Below are 18,575 nucleotides of genomic sequence, written 5' to 3'. Positions count from 1 at the left end.
ACACAAGAAGTCTAGCCTCCCTGCAGAGAAACACACCATGGCACAGAGAAATGCTGTGGCTTTGGGCAGCTCAGAAAGAAGGACCTGTGCTCATTGGCTGAGCTGCACATGAAGTTATCTTGTCTGAGACACTGAGGACTTTCTCCACGAGGAGAACGGATTGTTTTGGACTGTGAGGCAAAGTAAGGTTCCCAACAGCAGAAATATCTTAAATGTTCCCATTCAGCCGAGGCAAACCACCACCCCAACCTTGGTCCATAAGATTACTAGGGAGGCACAGTGTGACTTTCTCTAAGGGAAATCTTTACTTTTATCCGACCTACAGTTGAATCTTGTGTCTATATTTTTCCTTTGCTTTTTTTTTTTTTTTTCCCACTTTTTTTCCTCTCAGCGACTGTGGAATTTCCTGTTTGGTTTCTCTATAAGGGTCCTAGTACTTAAGGGGGTTGGAGGAATGAATAAACTAATCCTTCAAGGATGATTGTCTGTCTCCTTAATAACAGTGCAAACTCCTGCTTCCCCGCCGTGCGGCTCTAAGGGGCTGCGTAAGGCCACCACCCAGCAGAGGTGCCCGGATAACTGTCCTTCCTGCCTTGGGCACTGAGGGGCTGCCGCAGGGGTGGAGGCTCAAGGAAAGGTACTCTGCCCCCACGTGCTCAGCGGGAGCACAGACTCCTTTTCACGGCAAGCTTTGCAGATAAGAATAACCTTGAAAAAGACCCTTTAGACGCAGATCAATGTTCAGGAACGTTGCCAGCCACTTACAACTCCCCTTTGCTATTTCACAGAGGTGTTATTTACGCGGGAAGAGAGGCCTCTTTCTACCCCAAACCAAATCCCTGCTCTGTGCCTCCGGTGCAGTAGCGGGTGGGAGGTTGGTGTGGGGTTGCTGGAAGAGCCGCTGGGGAACTATGCGCCCCCTCTCCGCTCCTTGGCCAACTCGGGTCACCTTGGCAGAGGACTCCCCTGCCCCTCTGAGGAAACTTCCGAGGTGCCTGCGACCCGAGCCTCGCCGGGGAATTCTTTGATCAGTTCAGGAGGTCTCCTGGGGGCGCTAACTACCCTGCCCCTAGGATCTGCCTGAAAGCAGAACCATCCAAGGGTCCCCCACCCCTGCCCCCCAAGCTCTGGGACGGCTGCGGGGCCGCGCTAGTCATTAATGGCCATCATCCATTTTTAATCAGAAAGATCACAAAAAAGGATGGGTAAGCGAATCCCAGTCGCAAGTCAATTTAAATAACATTCCTGGGGAAATCCAATCACTTAAAACGGAGACACCTACGCGAGGAAGCGCCCCCGCCCGTCTGGAGGGGAGGGCGCGACGGCTGAATTAATCAAGATCGGGGCGCTCCAGGGCTGAGCTCGGAGTGTTAACCCTTCCAGCCCCCGAGGGCAACCGGGAGGACTCGGGAGAGAGCAGCGGGCCGGGCCGGGATGCCCGCTGCGTCCCCGCGCGGGCGGCTGCTGCCATCTTGGGCGGCTCCGGACGCCCTGCGCCTGGCCCCCGCGGGTTTAAGGTCAGAAGCTCAGGAAGCGGCTCCGGCGGCGAGGAGCGGCCGCCTCCCGCAGCCCCGGCGCGCCTCGGGCTCCTCCTCCCGCCCGAGCGTGGCCAAGTGAGGACTCTCCGGCCGCAGGTAGCGGAGGCGCGGGAGCGGCGCGCGGGGCCCGATCAGAGCGCCCGGGGCGGGGCCGGCGGATACGCGGACGGACGGATTCCCCAAACCCCCGTCTCGGACATTAGCGACGGTCTGCGCCGGCCATGTGGGGACCTGGGGTCATGACCGAGGGCCTTTCGGTGGCGCCGGCGCCGCCTCCGCTGCTGCCGCTGCTGCTGCTACTGGCGCTGGCGCTGGTGGCGCCCTCGCGGGGCGGCGGGGGCTGCGCGGAGCTGGCGTGCGGCGAGCGGGAGCGCTGCTGCGACGCGGCCAACGCCACGGCGGTGCGCTGCTGCAAGCTGCCGCTGCACGCCTTCCTCGACAACGTGGGCTGGTTCGTGCGCAAGCTCTCCGGGCTGCTCATCCTGCTCGTCCTCTTCGCCATCGGCTACTTTCTGCAGCGCATCATCTGCCCCAGTCCCCGCAGGTACCCGCGCGGGCAGGCGCGGCCGGGGCAGGCGCGGCCGGGGCCGCCTGGGGGCGCCGGGCCGTCGGGAGCCGCGGGGCCGCCCGACGACGACGACTCGCCCGCGCTGCTGCGGGATGAGGCCGCCGCCGGCTCCCAGGACTCGCTGCTGGACAGTGGCAGCGGCGGTCGGGGCCGGGGAGGCGGCGGGTTCTTGGTCCCCTCCTGCGCCTCCGAGCACGAGCTGCGCTTAGTCTCGCCCGCCTTCCTGCAGCTGCCCAGCTACGAGGAGGTCAAGTACCTGCCCACCTACGAGGAGTCCATGCGGCTGCAGCAGCTCAGCCCCGGGGAGGTCGTGCTGCCCGTGTCGGTGCTCGGCCGCCCTCGAAGTGGCGGCACCGGGGAGCACGACGGCGGCGAAGGCCGCTTCCCGCTCATCTGAGCGCCCAGGACCCGGCCGCTCGAGGACCACGAGGACCAAACTGGGCTGGGGGCTGCGCGTGGGACGCGCAGCTGGGATGGCCGTGGCCGCCAACAACTGCCTCAGACCTCGCCTGCCACCCCGGGCTAATCGCCAAACCGCCAGGCGACTGGATTGGGGTCACACTCTCCCCCTCGATCTTAAGTTTCCCTACGTTTCGTTCGGTTCAAGGAAACGTTAGGCGCGCGCGGCGGGGCAACAGCAGCGGACCAGGCCAGAGCGCAACTTCGAAGGACGGTCCCCGCCTTCAGATTGTGTTCACTCGTAAGTGCCCGCTTCCCGAATCAGAGAACAGCGAGCCCTTCAGTGCGTCCGGAGAAGGGCAGCACCCATTAGGGATGAGGGGGAAGGGACGAAGTGCCACTCCTGTCCCTCTCTCCGGGACAGGTCACGGTCTCCCAGGATGGGTGGAGGGCGAGGAGTGGTATGGGGCGAGCCTAGACTGGAGACCGCAGCCGGGAAAGAGCAGGTAGGGTGTGACCCAATGCCTCCCTTGAGAAGAACCCCAAGCCCTTGCGTGTCTTCTGGCCAAGCATAGTCACCGCTGATGGCTCACAATGTGGTGGGGGAATACCCGGGATATCCTGTTAGTTGCTGTACCTCATTTAAGATACAGGAATTACGTATATCCAAGACCACTATCGGTAAGAAAGTACAGTTGGACTTTGATTTTTCAATAACTGAGACTATATTTATATTTGTCTTTTATTTTTATATTTTTGCCATGTATTGAACGTATCAGGGTGGTATTTCTGCAATTAATGACAAGATAATTGTTTTATCATCTTTTATAGGCCTTAATGGCCCAGAAATTGCCCACACTCTCAATTACTGTTTAATAAAATGTTGGACATTGTTTCATTTACATCGGGGAAAAAAGAGGCATGATTGAATGAGGAAACATGTGACAACATGAAGGATACCTTATTTTCACTATTTGAGAAGAATAAATTTTATTTTTAGTACTGTGGCATAATGTATAACTTTTCTAATAACTATACATTATGTAGTCTAAGTCTTCATTGTATCATTTACTACATAGTTATATGATACATATATGCCATACCATGAAGCACGATGCCATGCACTTTCCCCTCCATTTTCCATTTGGAATACATCCCACAACATGATACAAAACATAAGAACTTATTGTGACTAGTAACTCTTGTTTAAAGCCATAATTGTGCAGTAATGTACTACAGAAGGATTCAGTCAACCTTTCTTAAGGAAAAAGAAAGTGTCATTGTATCAGTTCTACCATTCTATAAAATGTCCTTTAAGCAAATGGTAAGATATTAAAATGCATTATGTTAATGTACATATACATATTGTCTATGTACAATACACATCTGGTATGCCATATAATTTCTAGTGCTTATGATTATCATGAAAAGAAAAGGAAAACAAAAGAGGTTTCTCTGCTTGAGGAAGGATGAGTATTAACATTAAGAAAGATTACATACATGGACCTCACACCTGTGTGTACCTAGAAATAAATGTTGTTCTTAGGATTGAAAAAGTCTTGACAATCCTGCAAAATCTTAAAATATCTGAATTGTTTTAGAAGAGGATGGTTTACTCTAAACTTTCAAAAGCTAATGACCCTGTCCTTAATATCCTCTGAAGTGTATTAAAACAGAAAAACATTAAAATCTTTCTCTGTGCAAATTTTATCAGATGTGTGACTATATGGTATTGTATTAAAATGTGAAATGTGTATCTTTGTCATTTAAAAGCAGTTTTAAGCTGGGAATTGGAAAAAGCATCAGGAGCTGAGACAATGTCAATTGAGAATGGTACATGATTTAATGAAATCATGTTATATTGAATAATCACATATATTTATGTTTCTCAAACAGTGTAACTTTTAGTAACATGTGACTATCAATACTACCCACCAATCAAACTGGAAAGTTGCCATATTCTTTTAAATGATTTATCCTTTGAGACGACACTGTTTTAGACACTTCTTAAAATTCACCCATATCTGAAATGTCAACATAAACATCCAAGTATCAGCATATAAGGTATATCCTATATGTTGTTGCTACTAACATCTTGAACTTCACAGCAAAACCTTATTAAAAACACACTTATAATCTGGATCAAGTATATTTCCCTGTATGAACTATGGAACGTTTCTTTCCCTAAAAAATTCAGAATGTCTATAATGTAATGCCAATCATGTAATGAGGTTCTCCTGATTTTTAAAATTACAAGTTTTCCATTTGTTTTTTCCCTGTACATCACACAAGCTTTTATTCACATCCCTCAGTTGAATAAAAATGAGTTCGACTCCACTTTGTGGGGGTTTTCTGGTTTGTTTGATTTTGCATTTCATTGATTTACCAGACACAATTTGTTCAGGCATAATTTTGTAGGGAAAAAAACCTCAAGAACTATTTTTATTAGTGTATTATCAACATGTCTCATGGTAATACACACATATGTAATATATCATGTTAATACACACAGAATGTATGTGTTCACAGTGCTAGAATACCTGGATAGAAACATTTTTTAAAGTGCTAAGGTCAGTATCTGGGTGTTCAGTTTTACAGATTTCACCTGGAAGTTATTTATTACATAGAACCAGTAGAAAATAGAAATGCAGAAAATAGTTACTAACGTAGAAATACTTATTCTCTTAAGTGCATGGGTGTGTGCGTGTGTGTGTGTGTGTTATACTGTGGAGGATAGTCTGTGACTGATAATTTTTGCAAGGCTGCTTGCTACATATGTACACATTTTAACCAAAACCACCTGAGAGTATCAGTTCTTCAGTATTAAGTAAGCCTTTGCTCCCAGCTTTCAATTATCAAAGTAATTCACAGACGAAAACATTTCAAGCGTATTTTATTTCCACTGACTTCTCATGAGAAGGGAAATAATGGTCCTGGATATGGTAAGAGTCCATCTGGAATGTGAGAGAACATGATTGATTTTCTAAATCACATATATATCACCAGTTGCTTCAAAGCAATTTGTTATTGGCATTCGATATCATAACCAAGGGGAAAATGTCATCTTGAGACAGAGTGATAGTTTTAAGAAGCCATTAATTGCCACATTCTGCAAATGTGAGTGTGCTTCAACCATGGAAAATGGCATTCATTGGCAACTGTGCCAAATGGCATGAGGTGTGCTATATAAGGAAAACAAGACTCAATTGTAAAGGCCAAAGGGAATATTAAGGAAATGGCCTCAACAGTTTAAAAGGCAATACCTTAATGCTGTCCAATACATGTATATGGTTTTTCTCAAATGGAATTAATAAAAGAAACAACTCAGAGCTAAAACTGATACGTTACAAACACAAGTATGGTGTTCAGATTTATACAATATTCCGCATTGACTTCTGTAAAAATCTCACAAATCATAACCAATTTGGATTTCCAGATTAAGAGAAACAGCAATGAGTTGTTTTATTTTGAGCAACCCAGCACTAACCATCTCTCCAAAAGTGTAAGTTGCAGACAACCAATCAGCAATAGAATATTGGCAGGTTTATACCTGACCTTACTGGTTTAGAGTTTACTTTTTCATTCTCTCGTCCATTGGCAAAAAGGCTAATAACTGGTAGGCAAAGGAAAGATATTTAATCAACCAAAGAATGAATCAGCAACCAGCAAATTGCAAAAATAATTAAGACATGCTATTTTCCATAGGGCTGGAAAGGATGTCTTAATTCTTTTTTTTTTTTTTAATTTTGCCTATCATCAAATATCAAGTAAAACCTATACTTTAAATAGCTATAGAACATAACGTTTTAATTTCTTTTACTTACAGAAATCACTTATTTTATGACAAAAATTATACTGTAAAGGATATTTATGCTTGCCATGAAACTAAAGATCGTCACATTTCCCTCTTCAACTCCTCCGAAACACATCTCTCAGAATTCCAGGTTAATCTTCGCTGTGATGTATCACTCTGGTTTGGGCTTGGCCTTCTGCACAAAGTTTGTTCTTTGGAGAAAACAGTCCTTTCCAAGGTGTTTCCTTTGTTTTCTATTTGCATCTGACTTCTGGAGGTTTCCGGTTCTACATTCTTATAGATATTCTGCATGGGTTCCTCTTTGGCTCCCTCTGGATGTGCTATCTGTTTTACTGCGTAGACTAGAATACACCTCTAGCTTTACATTACTTTTATTCCTGCTTCTAGATTATCTTTTTTGTTTTTAATATATTTTTATTTATTTTAGAGAGGAAGGGAAAGGGAGAGGGAGAGGGAGATAGAAACATCAGTGATGAGAGAGAATCCTCGATTGGCTGCCTCCCGCACACCCCACACTGGGGATCAAGCCCACAACCGATTTATCTGAGAAACTGTCACTAGTTTTATTTTCTGGGGCTCTGTTGGCTATATTTGTTTCATCAGACAAAAATATTAGAAATTTCTGGGTTTACTCCTATTTTATCTTGGTCTGTGTGAATTTCCTCTTCTGTATTGATCAAAGATTTTACCAGATCAAAATTAATTTTATTTTCCTGGGTCTTAAAAGTATCTTCTCTTCAGTTGTAGATTTAACTGTTTTCTTGCAAACTCTTTGTTGGTTTGTCACCTTTTTCCATGTGCAGAGCTCCTGTTGAACCAGCCAAGCTATCAGATTCCTGTAGACTTACACCATTTTACTTCTTCCTTGAGGTAACAGTTTCTGTCTTTTGTTTCACAGTTTTTTTCTTAGAAGCTCTTCACAGGATTCTTTTCATCTTTTTTTTTTCTTTTTTGACATTTAATTTCTTTTTATCTTTATTGTTCATATTATTACAGGTGTTCCTCTTTTTCCCCCATAGTTCCCCTCCACCTGATTCCCCACCCCACCCCATGCCCTTACCCCCCCACCCCCGCCACTGTCTTCATCCATGGTGTAAGATTTTTGTCCAATCTCTTCCCGCACCCCTCACACCCCCTTCCCCCTGAGAATTGTCAGTCCACTCCCTTTCTATGTCCCTGATTCTATTATATTCACCAGCCCATTCTGTTCTTCAGATTTTTTATTCACTTGATTTTTAGATTCACTTGTTGGTAGGTATGTATTTGATGTCAGCATTTCATGTAATCCTGGTTTGGTGGTGATGAACTCCTTTAGCTTTTTCTTGTCTCTGAAGCTCTTTATTTGACCTTCAACTCTGAGTGATAGCTTTGCTGGGTAGAGTAATCTTGGTTGTAGGTTCTTGCTGTTCATCACTTTGAATATTTCTTGCCACTCCCTTCTGGCCTGCATAGTTTCTGTTGAGAAATCAGCTGACAGTCGTATGGGTACTCCCTTGTAGGTAACTAACCATTTTTCTCTTGCTGCTTTCAAGATTCTCTCTTTGTCTTTTGCCCTTGGCATTTTAATTATGATATGTCTTGGTGTGGTCCTCTTTGGATTCCTCTTGTATGGGGTTCTGTGCGCTTCCTGAACTTGTAAGTCTATTTCTTTCACCAGGTAGGGAAAGTTTTGTCATTATTTCTTCTAATAGGTTTTCAATATTTTGCTCTCTCTCTTCTTCTGGCACCCCAATAATTTGGATGTTGGTACACTTAAAGTTGTCCCAGAGGCTCCTTACACTATCTTCATATTTTTGGATTCTTTTTTCTTTTTGTTTTTCTGGTTGGGTGTTTTTTGTTTCCTCATATTTCAGATCTTTGCTTTGATTCTTGGGGTACGTTGATCTACAGTTGAGTTTCTGTATATTCTTTATTTTAGACAGTGTATGCTTAATTTCTGACTGGTCCTTTTCCATTTTTTTGGCATTCTCATTAAGATCCTTAAAGGTCTCACTAAGTTCCTCAGCGGTTTTTAGAAGATTCTTGGGTAACCTTATAAATGTGTTTCTGAACTCTATGTCATCCAGTAGTTTGCTTTCCTCCATTTCTTTCTTTCGTGACATGTTTCTTTGTCTCCGCATTTTGCTGCTTCCCTGTGTTGATGGAGTGGCTTTGTGTGGTAGGTGACCTATAGGGGCCATTAGCTCAGCCTCCCCAATCACCTGAGGTGGACGCTCTTGGTACACCCCTTTGTGGGCTGAGTGCAAAGTCTTGGTGTAGTTAAGCCTTGATTGCTGTTGGTGCACTGGGAGGAATTGTCCTCCAGGCCAATTGGCTGTGAAGACCCACTGTGTCTATAATGGAAGAACTGCTGCACTGGAGACACGCTTGTGGTGCAGAACTTGTTTCTGTGGGGCTTTGATGCTCACTGAGTCTGCCTCTTGAATGTGTCACTTATGGATGTGAGGAGTTGAAATCTGGTGTCTCACACTGACCACTAGGTACACTGGCTTCTGGATCTCCAATGGGGTGCAGGTCAGCTACTGTCTGAGGCCACCCAGCAGGAGCTACAGTGAGAACTACAGTTTTCTCCTCTTTGCTTGGGGTTTGGAGGTTTTGGAGCTGTCTGACCCGGGCTGCAAGTTTTCTAGGTTAAGCTGCGATAGGGCAGGCCATTCATATGCTAAAGCCGCTGCTTGGAGCTTGGGTGGGTTTGTAGGTTGTGCAGGGCGGGGTCTCAGGGCGTCACTAGGCTAGGGTGTGGCAAACAGCGATGGCTGCCAGTAAGCCGGCTCTGTGTCTCCGACCGCGTCTCTGCGTCCCGCGCCCCAGTGCAGTAAACAATTATTCCTGCACGCAGCCCTGCAAGCAAGCCACCCTCACTTTCCGACCCAATGGCAGACAGTCCAGCTTCTCCCCATAGGAGTTTGGGTCCCCCGCGTCTCCCCAGAAACTGGAGTTCAGAGTAATTGGGAGCTTGTCTCCCTTTGGGTTGAAAAAAGCAGCACTCCCAGTCGCCCGCCGCCAGCCCGATTCACATGCCTCCGTACCTCAGCTTTTCAGTGCTTGTGCATGTCTCAATGCTCTTTTTCCTTCTAGTTGTAGAACTTCCACTCAGCCAGTTTTCCCATGGTTCTGGGTGATAGATGTTTTGTCTTTTAGTTGTAGTTTTGAAATTGTTGTGCGAGGCAGCAGTTTAGGTGTTTACCTATGCCGCTATCTTGGATCCTCCTCCTCATCTTTCTCTCTTTCTTCCTTTCTTTCTTAAAAATATCTTTTTTATTGATTTCAAAGAGGAAGGGAGAGGGAGAGAGAGAGCGAAACATCAATGATGAGAGGGAATCATTGATTGGCTGCCTCCTGCACACCCCACACTGGGGATCAAACCCACAACCTGAGCATATGACCTTGACTGGAATCAATCCTGGAACCCTTAAGTCTGCAGGCTGACGCTCTATCCACTGAGCCAAACTGGCTAGGGCAAGCTCCGATTTCTTTACATTTATCTTTGCACGTTATCTGTTTGACTAAGTGAATGTTTAGATTCTTAAAATTTTTGTTTGTTTGTTTTTTTAGGGTAGATCTTGTTCTTTGACCAACTCTATCTTGCAGGTTCTTTGGCCACACGTCTTCAGTTTCAGGGGAATTTGTTTTGGATTCATACCAGTATTCACAAGTATTACAAGAAGAATTTTCTTCAAGTCCACTACAGTCAACCTCCAAACAGTGTGTCTTGTTTGGATTCTGCCATAAGTGTTTGGTTCCAAGAAGTCTTTAATTGCATTTTTCTTTTTTTCTTGATGGTTTCAATAAAGTATCGATACCTGTTGGCTTCAGATTTTCTTTCGGTGTTTTTAAAAAAGTTTTTTTACAGGCTTCTACATTTTTTTATTGAAAAACTAGAGGCCCGGTGCACAGATTCATGCACCAGTGGGGTCCCTCGCACGGGCTGGGGAGGGGTTACAGGAGGGCTCCAGGGCATGTCCGACTGGTCTTGCCCAGTCCCGATTGGTCAGACCCCAGCAGCAAGCTAACCTACCGGTCAGAGTGTCTGCCCCCTGGTGGTCAGTGCACATCATAGGGACTGGTCAAACAGTCCAATGAACAGTCAGACACTTAGCATATTAGGCTTTTATTATATAGGATGTGTACACTCTGTGTTCTAATATTTTTGCTATTTTTTTTCTTGAATAGTATTTTTTACATCTTTTATTAAAGATATTTTAGGTTTTTCTTGTAATTTCTCTGATATATCTGAATCCTTACTAAAAGGGTTTCCTGTGAATAAATTTTCAAAATTTGGAATAGCCATAAGTAATTGTAATGTCTTTCAGATCTTCTCCTGGATGTACCTTAGAATTTTTTCTTAAGTTTTATCACACCTGTAGGATTTTCTGTTGATTCACATCTCTGCTTTGGGTTGTCATGAGGTTCATGACACCTGTCAATCTCCTACCTGATTTCCCTTTTCCTTAGGTGTTTTGTCTGCAGTGCCTGTGCGGCTGCCTATGGGTTCAGCCTTTTCCACATGCGTTCTCAGAAGTTTCGTGATTAACTATCAGTGTGGCCGACTCACAATTCTCCCTGGGAGCTGTGCTACGTTTCTTGTTGATTGTCTTCTCTTCTGGGTCCACAGTGTGCTGTTGGGTCTTACACTGGTTCTGCCTTTTCCTTGGTTCCTACCCAATCTGTTGATACCTGTGAGGTTTTCATCTTTTCTGCATGTCCACTTGGGAGGTAAGGGGTTCTGGTTGCTTTGGTGTTTTTACAAGCTCTTTGCTGCCAACTAGGTCTCCTTCCACAGAGTCTGCGTTGTCCTCAGTTCCCCCTGCAATCTCCGGCGTGTCCTTAGATTTTATACTCCTCTGGATTCTGCTTTCAAGTGTTCCTAAGCTCTCTGCGGACATTATCATCATTTACTTGCCCCTCTGGTTCTTCTGTGTTTGCAAGAGCTCCCTGATAGCTGCTGGTCTTCCATGGGTTCTGGTTTTATTTTGGGTGTCCTCAGCACTCCTGTGAGGATTCTCAAGAGTTTTTGTTGGCTCTGGTTTGTGCTTTGCATGCTTCTAAGCTTTCTGTGGAAATGAGCACTGTTTATTTGCTCCTGTTTCTTTTGGTGTGGTGGGAGCTCTCTGATACCGGCCACATCTCCCACAGTTCTGCCTTTCCTTCTGGTGTTTTCAGCAGTGTTCTGAGGAGCCTTAAAGTTTCTGCTTTGGAGTTTTAAGCTTTTTGTGGACACCTAATTTTGTTTTAATAAATATCTGTAATCTTTGTTATTAACAATGTCATAAGTTAATTCCTGAAATGTATAATACTACATTTGAGTTCTGGCAATTCTTTATCATTATTTCTAGCACATTACGTTAAATATCATTATATCTAGCATGCTCTGAAAATTTGGTAGCTGTTCACATTTTAGTCTTTCTTCCAAAGAACAAAATGTAAATATGTGCACAACTTTAGATACATTCTTGGTAGTTGCTGCGGAGGTGGTGACACTTTTCATTATGATTGTAACAATAATTACCATACTTCATAGAATGCTTACTTATACCAGGCACTGTGCTAGGCATTTTACATATATTATCTCATTTAAAATTCACAGCAGGAGCTGAGGATCACTTATCCCATTTTATAGATGAGAAAAGTGCAGCTCAGAGGGTGAGTCGTGTGCCCATGGCCGGTAAGTGGGAGCTTCAGGAGGTAAATCCAGCCTGTCTGTCTGCAGAGCTGGTCCTCTTAACCACTAACCTCCTCAACACGGTTTCACCTCATAGAATATCTTATTGTCGGGGCTGTGGCTGTAGCTACAGAGCATCACACTAGCATCGCTTTCTGTTTTTTCACAGGCGAAATAAGGTAGCTATTATTTGTTCTTTGCTGTTTTAAGGAAATATTATTAAAGTAGAATCTGGGCCAGGAATCTTTAATAACTCAAAAAAATTATTTGTGCGCATGCAGAAATGTTTCCTAGATAAAACCTGAAATGATCAACAAAAACAACTCAACTGTTGTTCTTTTCCATCTTATTCAGCCAATTCCTTAAGCAACAAATGTGCCTCCTTCCTGGTCTGAATTAATTCATTCATTTTAAAAATTGAAAAAGCATTTATTTAAAATAGCGGGTGAATCTTGTCCAATATTTTTTAAAAAGAAAAGAAACAGATGGTTTCTGTATGCTCAGCATAAAAATGAGAACCATAGACTCTAACATTAGAACGAAATACCCGAGGCCAGCCAACACTGAGGCAAGGACAAAAAGCGCTTCCTAACTGAAGATTCTGTTGGTAGGGTATGACGCTTGCTAAGACTTCAGACGGTGTGAGAGACTGGTTTACACTTGGGCTGCCTAGTGAATCTCTGGGCTCCAGATTTACTAGTCATATGACCATAAGCAAGTTGCTTAACTTCTCCAAGTCTAGTTTCTCATCTGTAAACTGGGGAGAGTACTACCTCCAATGAAGTATTCATTTCAATGAATATTAAGGTAATGTATAGAAAGCACTCAACAACTATGCCCAGGGCATGAACATGTATTTCAAGTGGGAGTATACACATATGGTCATCACTGGGTTCTTGGTGTGAAATTCAAATACACTTGTGGGGATTCAAAAACCTTTCCAGTTAATCATGGGCATTAACCATTTGAATTAAGAATAGAAACACTTTTAGGAAAAACAAAAATTAACTTAAAAAAATCTGTCATCTGGTCTTAATGGCTGGTTTTGGTTGAGGTGATACACTGTGGGTGAAAACCTGGGTAGAAAAAGAGACATTGGGTTTGGGCAGGCGAGGAAGGGCTAATAGTGGCAGACTGAATAAAATGGAAATGGTCAGGAGTGTGGATATCTTGCTTTCCATGCTACCCAGGGAGGGCTCCATACGGCGTTGTTGTTGGTTCCCACTTAAAGGGAAACTTCTTACAATGTCCGGAGCCCTTGATGTCCTGCAAATGAAGGAGGGGGGTGTCCTCGAATTCCTTGCAGCAGGAACGCACTTAGGTGGCACCAACCTTGACTTCCAAATGGAACAGTTGCATCTACCAAAGGAACAGTGATGGCTCCTACATCATCCATCTGAAGAGAACCTGGGAGAAGCTTCTGCTGGCAGCCCATGCCATTGTTGCCATCAAAAACCCAGCTGACGTCAGTGTCGTATTGTCCAGGAATCCTGGTCAGCGAGCTGTGCTGAAGTTTGCTGCTGCCACTATTGCCACTTCACTCCTGGAACCTTCACCAGCCAGACCCAGGCAGCCTTCCGGGAGCCACGACTTCTGGTGGTTACTGACCCCAGGGCTGACCACCAGCCTCTCACAGGGGCATCTTATGTTTACCCCCCCACCATTGCTCTGTGTAACACAGACTCCCCTCTGCACTATGTGGACATTGCCATCCCTTGCAACAACAAGGGGGCTCACTCCGTGGGTTTGATGTGGTGGATGCTGGCCCAGGAAGTGCTACGCATGCGTGGCACCACCTCCCGTGAACACCCGTGGGAAGTCATGCCTGATCTTTACGTCTACAGAGATCCTGAGGAGATTGAAAAGGAAGAGCAGGCCGCAGCTGGAAAGGCTGTGACCAAGGAGGAATTTGAGGGTGTATGGACTGCTCCTGCTCCTGAGTTCACTGCTGCTCAGCTTGAGGTCGCAGACTGGTCTGAAGGCGTGCAGGTGCCCTCTGTACCCATTCAGCAGTTTCCAACTCAGGACTGGAGTGCCCAGCCTGCCACTGAAGACTGGTCTGCAGCCCCCACTGCTCAGGCTACTGAATGGGCAGGAACCACTGAGTGGTCCTACCAGCTGTGGGCAAACTACGGCCCGCGGACCGGATCCGGCCCGTTCGGCTGTTCTATCCGGCCCACGGAGCCGAAAGAGCGGAGGGTTCTCTTGCTCTCCCCTCCGCTCCTTTACTTTGAATTTATATTAGTTCACACAAACACTCCATCCATGCTTTTGTTCGGCCCTCCGGTCCAGTTTAAGAACCCATTGTGGCCCTCGAGTCAAAAAGTTTGCCCACCCCTATAAGCTGTTCTTCCACAAATTCTTAACAGAAAGGAAATAAGGTTGACGGAAAATAAAGTTTCTAAAAGTTGTGTCAAAAAAAAAAAAAGTGTGGATATCTTGAGGTGCTAGTGGGACAAAGGTAGGAAGAGCTAGAAAGATAGGCCACTGGGATACTGGGTTGGGATACTGGATCTTGAGACTTCATAGACAGAGAAGCTGTGGGTGAGGACAAGGGCGAAGCAGTGGCCTTAGAAGTGGGTCCTGGAGAACGGACATCAGGGCTGTCGGAGCAGAGGAGGGTACACGCTGCCGGGAGAATACAAGTTGAGGAGGTAGACAAGGCAAGTGGAGCAGTGGGGACAAACGCATTGGCCCAATGGACACTGAAACCCACTCAGGTGAAGTGGAACCAAGTCTGATACACAGGCTTTCATGTGAACATTTCTGATTTTTAACCTGAAGAAGAGACAGCCAGGGCACAATAACTGTCATTAACTATTTAAAGGGCAAACTTATAGAAATGAAATTAATTGTATTTTATAGGGCTCCAAAAGATAAACTTCCCACAAAGATTTTAAAGAACTCACAAATACATCAATTATCCCATCCGTCCATCCACTTATCCATGCACCTGTTCATCCAGACATCCAGCCATTCTTTAACTTATACCGAAACTGGTTTAAAGTCATTTACAAAAAGGGCACACAAAAAAGACCCCCAAAAAGTAAATGAAGAAATCAAGGCAAATCGGAAAAGAAGAGTTGGAAAACAAGGTTATTCCTTAGTTCTGGGCTTTTTGGCAGGAAATACAAAGAAAGAAACAGATCATTTAAAAGATTCTGGTTTGTAAATAAAAACTAGACCAGTTGCGTCAGAGCACCAATCTTCCGGCCCTGAGATCTGGGAGACGCCTGTCCTGTGAGGCCTCATAAAGAGGACACCGTTATGTCAAGTCTAACACATTCGACCACCTCTACACCAACTATGTTCCAGGGGCTCCTAAACAGGAGAGCCTCCGTACAGGCCAATGGCATCAAAGTGCAGCTCACTACAACTTTTCAAAGGGTCTGAATAAAGTAGTACAGGAACTCAATTCCTGATGCTTTGGTCTAATCCCAAAACAGGTTATAGTCTAGAGCAGTGGTCGGCAAACCGCGGCTCGCGGTTTGCCGCTCTGTTGACTAATGAGTTTGCCGACCACTGTCATATACTACCCTTTACCTCTCTGCACACAATATGCCGCAATTGCCTAATCCTCACAGCTTCCAACTACACGGTATCATTTAATCTAGTCCAGTGGTTGGCAAACTCATTAGTCAACAGAGCGGCAAACCACGGCTCGCGAGCCGCATGTGGCTCGCGAGCCGTGGTTTGCCGACCACTGGTCTAGAGGAATGAGTGACTACATAACTTGTAAATTATTCTCCTAAAATGTTATTTCTCTCAGACCTTTTAAAAGCCATCTTGTTGCTTTTATAAATTAAACGTATATTCAAACACACACAGATCCTAAAGATTCCTACAAAAAACAAACAAACAAAAACACACAGAATAAATGAACCACTCAAGTCTCAGGACACGATATCAATATGCAATAATCAGTTGCATAAAAAATAATAAAATACGTAGGCATAAATTTAACCAATGAAAGACCTGTACATTTGAAAGAGTTGGTCTTAAAAGTTCTCATCACACACAAAAAATGGTAACTATGTGTAGTGACAGATGTTAACTGGACTTATTGTGGTGATCATTTTATAATATATACAAATATAAAATCATCATGTTGTACACCTAAAACTAATATATTGTTACTATATACGCCAATAATATCTCAATTTTAAAAAAACCTGCCCAGTCTGTGTGGTTCAGTGGTTGAACATCGACCTATAAACTAGGAGGTCACGGTTTGATTCCCAGTCAGGGCACATGCCTGGGTTGCAGGCTAGATCCTGATCAATCATTCTCTCTCATCATTGATGTTTCCCTCTCTCTCTCTCTCTCTCAAGTAAATTAAAAATAAATTAATAAATACATAAATAAAGGCACCTCCCAAGCTGGAGGTACAATAGATTCTGGGACCAAGTTGTCAAGGCTCATGACCCCACATTTGCTGCTTATTAGGGCTGATTCCAGTTGAACTGCCTGACATCTCTAGGCCTCAATTTCTTCTTCTGAAAAGGAAACTAAAAGCAGTACATCAGAGGGTAAAGCTCTTAGAGCCTGGCACCCAGTAAAGGTTACATATAAGGTGGTTGGCATTGTCACTGCAAATGGATTTGGGAGAGAGGAGGGGTCAAAGCTATCTTTGAGGCCATAAAAAAGTTTTCTGCATTGAGCTTTGAGGAACTCCTACATTCCAGAATATGTCAGAAGTGGACCTTTAATAGTTATCAAAAGCCCTATATATACATAGCCTTGATTCAGCAGTTAAATCTCAACTAGAAATCTACCCCATGGGAATAATCAGGTCCTATGCAAAGATCTGATTACAGGGAAACCCGCTGAAGCACTGTACAAATTATCTCATGTTGATTAAAGAAATTCTGTTCTATCCATACAAAGTGGGATTCTGCAGCCTTTAAACTGTGACAAAACATCTATTGGGGCGTGGAAGTGGCCAGGGGGAGATCATTGGGGAAAAAGGAGACATGTAATACTTTAAACAATAAAGAACTTTTTAAAACAGTTATTAATATGGAAATATGGTTATGATTTAATATATCATTGAGGGACAGAGTCAATAATAAAACCATATTACAATATAAACACACGCACAAGAAAATTCAGTTTTTAAATCCACCTTTTATGCCACTGCACTGAAATACTCCAACAAACGTGTAGAACTGTCCCGTATTTTTATTTTTTGCTTAAATTTTTAATTACTTAGGTAACAATACATACATCTTCCTATTTAAAAAAGGAAGGAAAATATTATAATAAAAGTTCCCTCTTAACACATGACCCTCAATCCCTGCCCAATGCTCCAACTTGAGAGTTAACCACTGTGTGGTATCCTTCTAGAATCCTATCTAATAAAAGAGAAACATGCAAATTGACCATACCTCCGCTACGCCTGCAAGCCACTCCCACCAGCCAATCAGGAGTGAGTATGCAAATTAACCCAACCAAGATGGCAGCAGCCATGGAGCTGGAGCAAGCAGGAGGCTTGGGTTGCCCCCGGTGATGGAGGAAGCCAAGCTTCCCACCTGCCCTGGCCGGCCCTGGCCTCCACTCAAGGCTACAAAGTTTCAATTATAGAAGATAAAAAATCCCAGATACCTGCTTCCAGCCGGCCCTGGCCTCCACTCAAGGCTACAAAGTTTCAATTATAGAAGATAAAAAATCCCAGATACCTGCTTCCAGCCGGCCCTGGCCTCCGCTCAAGGAGGCACTGAAAAAAAAAAAAAAAAAAGCAAAAAAGGAGGGGCTAGGAGCTTGGGTCGCCAGGGGCCATGGCCAGCCTGCAAACAGCCATCAGCCCCTCACCCAGGCTGGCCACACCCCCATGGGGTGAGGATCCCCACTGGGGGGCTTGGCCAGCCTGCAAACAGCCATCAGCCCCTCACCCAGGCTGGTCAGGCACCCCAGTGGAACCCTTACCCTGATCCAGGACACCCTTCAGGGCAAACCAGCCAGCCCACACCTGTGCACCAGGCCTCTATCTATACTAATAAAAGGGTAATATGCTAATTAAACTGGGAGACCTTCTAGGAGACGTTCTGGACGTTCTTCTGGACAAAGCCATGGTGGCGGGGCCAAGGTAGAGGTGATTAGAGGCCAAGAGGGGAGGGCAGTTGTGGGTGATCAGGCCAGGATGGGACGGCAGTTGTGGGTGATCAGGCTGGTGGGAGACGGGGCCGTTGCGGGTAAGCAGACCAGCAGGGGGGCCAGTTGGGGGTGAGCAGACCATCAGTAGGGGTCAGTTGGAGGTGATCAGGACAGCAGGGGGGCAGTTTGGAGTGAGCAGGCCAACAGGGGGGCAGATGGGGGCAAGCAGGCCAGTGGGGAGGGAAGGTGGGGGTGACCAGGCCAGCAGTTGGGGGTGAGCAGGCCGGCAGGCAGGCAGGTGAGCAGTTAGGAGCCAGCAGTCCCGGATTGCAAGAGGGATGTCCAACTGCCGGTTTAGGCCCAATCCCTGTAAACCAGCAGTAAGACATCCTTCGAGGGGTCCCAGATTGGAGAGGGTACAGGCCGGGCTGAGGAATACCCGCCCCCCCGTGTATGAATTTCATGCACCGGGCCACTAGTAGTCTCTATATTTTTATTGCA

At 45.2% G+C, this 18,575-nt stretch overlaps 1 protein-coding gene and 1 pseudogene across 2 annotated transcripts; both read left to right on the top strand.

Moving 5' to 3' along the window:
- The first annotated feature begins 1,422 nt into the window (after positions 1 to 1,422).
- LOC308241565 (putative membrane protein C3orf80 homolog) lies at positions 1,423 to 4,836 on the top strand. The gene has a single exon (XM_080655078.1). It carries the CDS (start codon positions 1,760 to 1,762, stop codon positions 2,501 to 2,503), a length of 744 nt encoding a protein of 247 aa, XP_080511204.1. The 5' UTR covers positions 1,423 to 1,759; the 3' UTR covers positions 2,504 to 4,836.
- An 8,390-nt stretch (positions 4,837 to 13,226) lies between these two features.
- On the top strand, positions 13,227 to 14,722 carry LOC308241318 (small ribosomal subunit protein uS2-like; annotated as a pseudogene). The gene is made up of 2 exons: positions 13,227 to 14,133; positions 14,511 to 14,722. The product of its transcript is annotated as a small ribosomal subunit protein uS2-like (transcript).
- Positions 14,723 to 18,575: the final 3,853 nt, after the last annotated feature.

Source organism: Plecotus auritus (assembly GCF_963455305.1).
Source record: "Plecotus auritus genome assembly, chromosome: 2".
NCBI classification, from domain to species: Eukaryota; Metazoa; Chordata; class Mammalia; order Chiroptera; family Vespertilionidae; genus Plecotus; species Plecotus auritus.
Note: the sequence above shows the minus strand (reverse complement) of the source record. Positions and strands in the feature narration are given on the sequence as shown.